The 9792-nt window shown below is 46.4% G+C and overlaps 1 protein-coding gene across 2 annotated transcripts in view; it reads left to right on the top strand.

The window, feature by feature from the left end:
• NGF (nerve growth factor) overlaps positions 1-9506 on the top strand; it is a 28424-nt gene extending 18918 nt beyond the window's left edge. The window contains exons 2-3 of one of the 2 annotated variants that reach the window (XM_036398463.1): positions 5039-5166; positions 8649-9506. In XM_036398463.1, the coding sequence (XP_036254356.1) occupies positions 8660-9376 (717 nt within the window). In that variant the 5' untranslated portion in view covers positions 5039-5166; positions 8649-8659 and the 3' untranslated portion in view covers positions 9377-9506. The remainder of the gene's footprint in view (positions 1-5038; positions 5167-8648) is intronic. The other variant, XM_036398464.1, reaches the window with a different exon arrangement.
• Positions 9507-9792: the final 286 nt, after the last annotated feature.

The following is a 9792-nucleotide window of genomic DNA, read 5'->3' on the forward strand; positions in this document are numbered from 1 at the left end:
TGACTGCCCTCATACTTTCTGTTCCCAGCTGAATTCCAGTTTGGTTTTGGTAGTGTTGTGAAGTCTGAAATTCCAGTTCTTTCATTCCTGGTAATTTTGTATTGGAAACCTCGGGACCAAATATAGCAAGCCAACTATTCCCAAATTTAAATCCATTTGGGAAGGGTGTAGAGGGGAGAAGGGCAAGCCATGCTCCAGCCCCAGGAAGGTCTCTGGACTCACTGTTTTAAGCAGCAGTAGGGAATGAGTCCTGCTGTGTTTGGACAGGGATTGTAGGGAGCAGCAATCCCATCCTGGCTGCAGCTGGGTAGGATGGAGGCAGCAACTTTATATGGATGGATTTATCCCATTTATCCTGCAGCAGTTTTCCTGTCAGTTAGTGCCTGAGATCTTTAGTCACTCCTTGGTGCCTATGAATTAGGATATATGAAACCCTGGAGTCCTATAAAATATATACATCCAGCTCCAAGGCGATATGGAAAGTTCCAAAGCAATCATCACATGCCAATCATTGATTTTAGGATTTGCTTTCTGGATAATAATATAGGGATGATATACAACCCTGGTATGCTCCTATAACTTACTCCTGGACAGGATTTTTATTTCTAGCTCATTTAATTTACCAGCTTTATGCCATTGAGGTTATTGACTTCAGGAGAATCAGATTCACATGCTCCTCCAAAAGCTGTTTTCTGCCATTTATTTTCAGTTTGTCACTAGTTTTCTAAGTGATGTGTTTCCCTTCACTTTACTTAAAGAGATTTTTATCTTGACAGAGACAATTTCTTTATCTTTTATTTAACAACTGTCAGTTTGGTTTTGTTATCTGCAGCAGGATAAAGCTTTCTGCTCTGTCAGGGTGGCTCTGTGCATGTTTAACACTCACTAACAGCCACTCTGTCACAGCAAGGGCTGCATCCTGTCACAAGCCTTTGCTGGTATGGCCACCCTGACCTAAGAGCATGGGGTTTTTCCCAAAGGAATCACATTTTACATGACTGTTGATGCCTCTGAATTCCCATGAGCAAGTTCTACAGGCCAGAGTATCATGATGCCAAACACTGTAAAACGAACTTGAGAAGCAAAACAAATTATTATATTCTTAGAAGTTTTGATTTTGTTTTACCACTCAGGAGTTTTAAAGTGAAGCTTCTAAAGGTGAGCTGTGCCTGTCCCATGTCACCAGACTGTCACCCTGAGTTTTTAAGATTTTCTAAGCCTTCTGATGTTGACATTCTTGTAGTGAATTTTCTCACACACTTTCTGTAAATAACTCATTGTTTTGCATTCCTTTATAGAAGAAGAGAGAGTTGATAGACTGTTAGTTTAACCAGTGGCATTGGAGAGGTGCCACTGTCACCCTCCAATCCACTGTCACTTTTGGAAAGCTATAAATGTTGGAGTCAAAAAATAAGCAGCCCTTTTTTTTCTCTTTCACCTTGAGAACGGTGTGAGCGTGTATTCTTTTGTGTCCTATAACGACACCAGACCTGCCTCCTCCTGTCAGGAACCTCCAGCTGTGGCTCCAGGCTGGATCTCTCCCAGCAGATGGCCTCACTCAGCACCAAATGCTCTGAGGGAATGGGGTGTCAATGAAGGTGATGGGAAAGACACTTTTCATCTATTTGGACTTCTCTACAGAGAAACCAGCAGGTGAAATATTGATGGACTGGTTCAGGATGCAAGAAGGGATGAAATTAGGCCCTTGCAAATAAGCCACTTCCATTACTTATACCCCAATAAATATAGAATAAATATTAAGAAGTGTTAAGAAGTGTTGGATTTGGTGCATCCCCACCCTACAAAATCCCAGCATGGTTTGGTTGGAAGAGACCTCAAGGATCCATGGGCAGGAATATTCCACAATCCCAGGCTGCTCCAAGCCTGTCCAGCCTGGCCTTGAGCACCTCCAGGGAGGGGTTGAGACTCATGGAGCAATTCCCCCTTGAGCACCCCAAATTCCCAGAGGCTCAGTGGGCTGTGAACCATCCCTGTGATTATCTTTGCCTGGGCCCAGGCTGAGTCAGAGCTCTGGAGGCAGATGCTGGGTGCACATCCTGATGACGAGGAGGGTCACGGTGACATGATGATGCTCCCTCCTGCAGGGCAGAATTTTTCTCAGTCTACTGCTCTCCCTAGAAATCCTCAAAGGAACATTTCAGTGCTGGAGGCATTTGAAAAAAAAAAAGAAAGAAAAAAAAAAGGAAGTGTATGAGACACAGGTAGCTTCCAGCTGGCTCTCCAGCATTCATAAACCTCTTATTTACAGGCTGAGTCACTGCAGATATAATGGAGGAATGAAATGTTGGGTCCATTAGAGATTCCCATTTTCTTGCTCATCAGCTAAGATCAAGGCAAAGCTGTGCCTCTGACACTGCTCTTAGTCATAATGGCTTCAGGATTCCCTTCAAGGCCTCCCAAGGCTCAGAAATCTTTTCCTTGAGTTGCTACTGCTAAATTTTAATTCCTGTAACTTATATACTGGTGAAAATGTTTCCATTAGAGATGTGCCAGAGGCACTTTCTCTTTACCAGCAGCTCCAGCAGCAGCTGCCTCCCTCATTTCTCTCTCACTACCAGAAGCAATGAGAGAAAATTAATTCACTACTTGTTGCTTATTTTGGTGACCTCCACGATCCCACTTGCTGCACTGACAGCCAAGCAGCTCTGTTTATTTTTTACACATCCCTAAAATATGCCAACAACTTCAAGAACGACAGAAAACAACATTCCAAATTGTATAATGCCTTAGATTACAACATTCTATGCTTATGTTTATTGACTATGTTTATTTTTATTTAGAAAATAATTTACTTGCTGTGCTTGACTGAGATAAATAAGCATTAATTTATCTTTTCTCAGTGTAGGAGCTGCTTTAATGGCATCTGGTCAAGTGCAGTGAGAAGGCTGCACTGACTGCTGTTCTCATTGGAAGCAATTAATTTAGTAAATTTATTAAATTCTCATTCCTAATAACTCTCCAGGCAACATTTCCTGTTTGTCCATTTCTCCTTACATTCTGTGGGTAACTTTAACAAAAGGGGAATCCCTAAACATATTTTGTTTGGCACTTTTTGCACTTAGAGATCCTGCAAGCAAAGAGCTTTTCAAGACACAGAACCCTTTGCTTTTTGATGTGATCCATTTCCCCACTCTCCAGAATTATGGAATCCTGGAATCCCAGAATGGTTTGGGCTGGAAGGGACCTTAAAGCTCATCTCATTCCACCCCTGCCATGGCAGGGACACCTTCCCCTGTCCCAGGCTGCTCCAAGCCCTGTCCAACCTGGCCTGGAACACTTCCAGGGATCCAGGGACAGCCACAGCTGCTCTGGGCACCCTGTGCCCAAACAGGTCTGGGAGTCTTTAATTCTACTCTACATGTGCTGAGACTAAGAATAAGACTGAAGTGAGTTTTTTTACCCACCAGGTCTGCCATCCTGTATACAGGTACATCCTGAAAAAAGACTCACTTCAGTAGGATATTTTATGAATGTCTGGGAGTGGTAGAACAGAGGAATAGTCTATGGATGCTGAATAACACTGCATCATTTACTGGATTCCACCACAGCCAGGAATCCGGGAAAAAGACAGTAAAAGAACTTTTAAAAAAAGTCCTGCTGAAAATAAATGCTTTTGTGGTTAAAAACCAGCCAGTTGGAACTGAAACAGTGTTTTCTTAGGGTGGCAGAACAGTTGGAAAAGTTGTTGGATTATTTTTGGCAGTGGCCAGCACATTATAGCTCTATCATTACTGGTACTCAACTCTCCAGAGTTCACTGAAAGGGTTATTACTTCACTTGTACATTCCTGCAAAAACACAGCATACTCCATCTGTAGCATGAACCTCTGGATTCTGGAACTCTGTGTGACCTTTCTGACACACTGATACGAGTGGAAGCAGCTCAGCTCCCAAACCCTGCAACAGCCAGGGGCAGCCTGAGCCACAGCCCCAAGCAAGGCAGGGTGCCCAAACCACTGTGCACGTACCAGGGTGACTCCTGTGCCCTGCTCTGATGGAAACAGCCTGGGAAGGTTTCAGCTGGAGGTTTAAACATCAAGGAACTTGTACCTGGGTGTTGTAAGAGCCAAACCCAGTGGCTGCCTTTGCTGGCAGCCAGTGCTCCCGCTGACAGACTGTGCAGGTGGAAAGTGAGTCCAATTCATATTTTTGCATTAGCAGCTTGTTCCCCTTAGCAAATGCACTTCAGTCTGATGCAGCAGGATTTTTGCAGTGCAGGAGTACCTTATACAACCTCTATTTACCTTATCCAACCCCTACCTCCCTCATGAAATGGAGTAGATGAGCTATTGAATAATAAGATTAATAATATACTATTTCTATCCCTTTCAGTGGCATGAATTTACAACCAGAAAATGTGTTTTGCTCAGAAGGTGTCAGTGTGATGGATTTAATTGGTGAAGAAAAGAATGGTTTTCCTTTAGCTGGGGTCTGTATGACCATTCCCAATGTAGTGATTAAGACAGGAGTCATTGCTGCCCTTACAGCAGCAACACAACAAACACCTAAGGATTTGCTTTTATGTGCCTGTGAGTTTTGTATCTTCAATTCCTCTCAAACATCAGCCACAATCAGATAATTGTCTGCCAATAATGGCAATCTGTGATTCTGCTCCTGAATTTAATTGTAACCGGATTTGCTTCCCAGAGTAGATGTTGGGGCTGTGAGCCCTGGTTGGTGCCTGGCTGCTCTGCCTGGTGCAGAGCCATCGGCTATTGCTGCCCACTCCTGGTTTGCTGAGCCTGGAAGGTGTCTGAGAGGAGTGGGAAGCAGTGGATCAATAATGACAGTCTAGTAAAGGTGCTGAGTAAAGGCAGCCCTGTCTTACAAATGTGCTGCTCTGCAAAGTCTGGAACTGCTTTGGACAAGAGGAACAAGTTTCCCTTGATGCTGTGACAGGGAAAAGGCACAGCTCAGAAAGCCAGGGGGGTTTGTCCCTGTGCCCCTGCTGCCATGGGGGGATGGCACTGAGAACTCTGATTTGTGGCTGATTACTGACACAAACCCTTCTGCCCTAGTGACCCACAGCACACACAGCTGGCAGGAGCAGCAGGGCCCCATGGCAAGGTGCAGCCCAGCCCGGCTCAGCTCTGGATGAAATAAGGACCTTGCTGGGGGAGCAGTTCTTCGTGCAGTCCACTCACAGGTAAGCCACACTCACTGCCCCAGCAGCCTGGGGTCACCCAGGGCCAGGGTAACAGAGGAAGGGTTCATGACACTGGCCAAGCACAGAAGTAGGGTCAGTACAAGTGGTGTAATTTTGACATTACAATGCCTGTGATAACCTTTGTGTTGTCATCTTACTGCAAAGCTCCCATACCTTCTCAGTGATTTCTCACAGGCAGCTCCATGCAGCACTGACTCCTTCCTCACAGCACAACCAACAAACTCCAACTCTTTTGTAGCACTCATCTTCTTACTGGACACAGCTGTGGCCTGTCAAGGGCAGGCCTGTTCCTAATCTTTGGTGATTAGTACAGCTGCAACTCCTCAGGTGTGAGATTACCTTCTGCACTATCTTTATCTTCTTACACTCTATCCCTCCACACCTTTGTGCCCAGGGTTCCCATCACACACCCATGGACCCCCAGCACTGGAACTGGCAGCTGCACATCCCTGCAAGTCCAGGTGGCTGCATGAGGCATCCACTGGGAGCATCTCCAGAAAGCACCATCAGAGACTCTAATAATTAATCATGGGACAAAGTTTGGAGAGACAATCATAGAATCCCAAAATGGTTTGGGTTGGAAGGGACCTTAAAGTTCATCCTGTTCCAACCACCTGCCATGGGCAGAGACACCCCAAACTCCCAAAAATAGCCTGTGAAATACCTCTGTGTGCTAGCAAAAGAGTTCACAACCCTCACAGCCCAAGGCACACCTATTCTTTCATGTTAACTTCTCTTGCCTGTGTTGTCATCAAGTTGAGTTCACTTTTTTAATGTGTCACTTTCTATTCTCCACTAACTCATTAATTGATAAAGAAATTCTATTTTGAATTTTCAGAAAAGTTGCCACATATCCCAGATACATTCTGTCTGTTTGGGCCACACTCCACAGAATGATTTAGCACAAGGAGAGGAAATACAAGGCAATTAAAGAAAAAAGGCAGGCAAGGTCTTTCTGCTTTTGTGTTAATGGCCTTAAATCAAAAATCTCAGCACAGGCCACACAAGAAACCCAGGGAAGGGAGGTAAATGTAGCTGCATTTTAGAGCAGCAAATCTTGTATAGCACAAAACCAGAACCAGCTCTTTGCTGACATTGCAGCATCTCTTTCCTATAGAAGGAAATAATAAAAAAGGGCTTTATGCATAAACACAATACACTGAGGCTGCTATTGGCATGGCTAAATTGTGCCTGGATTTTATTCTGCAAACCTTTTCCATTAACATTTCTGTCGGGAAAGCTTGACTTTTGAGAGATGTAATGAACCATCTGACTTTAGTTTGGTTGTGGAGCAAGGAGTTACTCTCTGGAGGGTGCACAGCCAAGCTCTGAGCTACACCCAGCTCTGTTTCCTTATACAGAGGATGACGAGTGCTCCAGCACCAGCAGCACGTGGGAAAGCAGCAACCCTCAGCCTTGCTTTAAACAAATTTAAAGTGCCTTTGGAACAGTGAGGATTTGCTCTGTGACAAACATTTGACTCTCCTCGTCATCATTTTGTCCCCAATGCCTCCAGCCCAGCAGTTGCACAGACAAGTGCTCACACAAAGGCTTTTGGCCTTTCTCTTCCTTCCTCCCCTCCAGGGCTCTGCTTCTCCTCCCTCCTCAGTCACTGCTTCACTTGGTGTCTCCTGCTGGTTCCCTGAATGTTTGCTCAGCCCTGCACAAACCTTGCTGTTTATGTCATTTCTGCTCCTGTCTGAGATAAGACACACCAGATCCTGTGGGACATCTTAGGGTTGTTCTGCATTTTCCACAGGATTATGCTCTGGCATAGCACCCTGGTGGAGTCCTTTAGTGCTGCTTGGGATTCTAATCTGACAAAGCTCCACAGAGAGGGGGAACTGCAACCATAATTGACCCACACCCAGCAAAAACACAGAGAAATTCTGGGAAATCACAGTGGAACTGCAGAGCCTGATTCCTCTGGTACAAAACCCTGTTTGTCCAGTGGCTTTGGGGCTCCCTGCCTGCTGGCCAGCCACGGCAGAGCTCGGGGCCAGCTGAGACATGTCAGGAAAACAAGGCAAAGAGACGGGGAGGAGCCTCACTTGGGCTTTTCTGTTTATACCCTGTCTCTGCTTATTAAGTCTTTACAGAGGAAATACAATGTCTGCCCTTCACTGCAATTCCAGAGCATTTCTGAATGTCTCTCATTCCCAACATGTGGCTGAATTAGTCAGCACATGGTAGTTGCCCAACGAGGTATTGCTGCTGCTGCTCTTCCTGCATGAAATGGGTCTTAGCAAAGGTTTAGACATTTGGCTTGCATTTTTCCACACTCAAACAGATGTGCCTGTCCTCTGGGTTTAGGAAGGACCAGCACTGGCACTGTATCTGCTCTGCAGGGACTTTTGGGGAGTTCTTGCTCGTGGCATTCTGAAAAAAACCAGGTGTTTCCCTGTCCAGAATTTCCAGTACTTTGGCCACAATTGCTGTAGCTGTGCTGTATCCAAGCTGAGGTAGTTTGGTATCCACAGTGCTCCCATATTTGCCCTTGAATGTGGAAAAATCCCACCTGCCCTTGTGACACAGATACCTGAGCTCTTCAAGGAAGGAGCCTGGGCTTTATCTGCCCTAACTCAGTGATGTGGTATGTCCTGAAAGGGCAGCTGGGAGAGCTGGCAGCTGCTGGAGGCTGCTGAGCCAGCCTGCAGCGAGGCCTGGCCATGTGGCAGGTGAGTGTGGCTGCTGAGGGTGTGATAATGGCACGAGGTACTGGCTTGGTGGCCCCCACCATAGCCCCAAGGACACCTCTGCAGACAAATCTAGGGAATGGACAGCTGTTCTAGCCAAGGGACTGCTTCTGCTTTCACTCCTGTGCAGCCAAGAGACCGGCCCTGGCCAAAAAGGTTGCTGCAAAACTCACTAGAGATCTGACTCCTGGGAACATGCTGTCACCATATGGTCTCCACATTAATAACACCAAACAAGTGCTTCATAAACAGTGCTCTAACGACAAATACCAGAGGAATTAATAATAATCTAGCTATTATTTTCTAATGTTCTCGCTTTATTAAGAACACTGATGCTGTCTGAATGAGCTCTTCCGGAAGAACAACATCTGGCACTCACATGAGTACCTGATGAAATCCGTATGATCCTGGGTATCTGATAAATTTATGGCCAGAACAGCAGCAGTTTGTGCCCTCCTGCCTCACAGTAACAGTGCCCTTTTCTCTCATTCTAGTCAGAAGGTAATGCCCATGCTGTTCTACACTCTGACTGCAGTAACAGTGCCTTTCTCTCTCATTCTCGGTCAGAATGTAATGCCCATGCTGTTCTACACTCTGCAGTAACTGTGCTTTTCTGTCTTGTTCTAGGTCACAATGCAATGCCCATGCTGTTCTACACTCTGACTGCAGTAACAGTGCCTTTCTCTCCTGTTCTAGGTTAGAATGTAACACCCATGCTGTTCTAGACTCTGACTGCAGTAACAGTGCCTTTCTGTCTCGTTCTAGGTCATAACGTAATGCCCATGCTGTTCTACACTCTGACTGTAGCTTTTTTGATCGGCACACAGGCAGCTCCCAAGTCAGAGGACAATGCCCCACTGGAGTTTCCTGCAGAACATTCCCTGCTCAGCACCCGGAGCGACCGACACCGCATTGCCCAGGAGGCTCCGCAGACGTCCCACGGCCACACCACGTGGAGCCCCGGCAGGAGAGAAGCTCTAAACATCACCGTGGACCCCAAAATCTTTCGGAAGCGGCGTTTCCGCTCTCCCCGGGTGCTGTTCAGCACGGAGCCCCCGCCGGTGGCCGGGCAGGGCCGGAATTTGGGATTTCTCAGCGGCGTGGGGGCTCTCAACAGGACTGCCAGGAGCAGGAGGAGCACGCACCCCGTGCTGCACCGCGGGGAGTTCTCGGTGTGCGACAGCGTCAGCATGTGGGTCGGGGACAAAACCACGGCCACCGACATCAAGGGCAAGGAGGTGACGGTGCTGGGCGAGGTCAACATCAACAACAACGTCTTTAAGCAGTATTTTTTCGAGACCAAGTGCAGGGACCCCAAGCCGGTGTCGGGCGGGTGCCGCGGCATCGACGCCAAGCACTGGAACTCGTACTGCACCACCACCCACACCTTCGTCAAGGCCCTGACCATGGAGGGCAAGCAGGCGGCCTGGAGGTTCATCCGCATCGACACCGCCTGCGTCTGCGTGCTCAGCAGGAAGGCGGCCAGGCCCTGAGCCCGCGCCCTCCGACCCCCCTACCTCAGCCTGTAAATTATTTTAAGTTATAAAGGACTGCATGGTATATTTATAGTTTATACAGTACAGAAAGAACCTCATTATTTATTAAACTCTTTTGGAAACCTCTGGTGTTTTGTAAGTTATTTACTGGCAGAGCTCTTTAAAATGAGTGTTTGTTTTAGTGTCATTCACCTCTACAACTCTGGGGTGTTGAACGAGCTTTCAGCAAAAAGAAAACATTTTCCACACAGTTTTCACAGGTATTGCTCTCCTCTACAAGAAAATTTCCCTGCCAGTTAATTGTAGGTTTATTTTCAATTGAAATTTTTTGTCCAAATACCAAGAGACCAAAACAGAACTTTCAAAACTTGCTTCCAGTGTTACTAATTATTCATAAAGGTATTAATCATATA

This window comes from Molothrus ater, chromosome 25 (genome assembly GCF_012460135.2).
Source record: "Molothrus ater isolate BHLD 08-10-18 breed brown headed cowbird chromosome 25, BPBGC_Mater_1.1, whole genome shotgun sequence".
NCBI lineage: Eukaryota > Metazoa > Chordata > Aves > Passeriformes > Icteridae > Molothrus > Molothrus ater.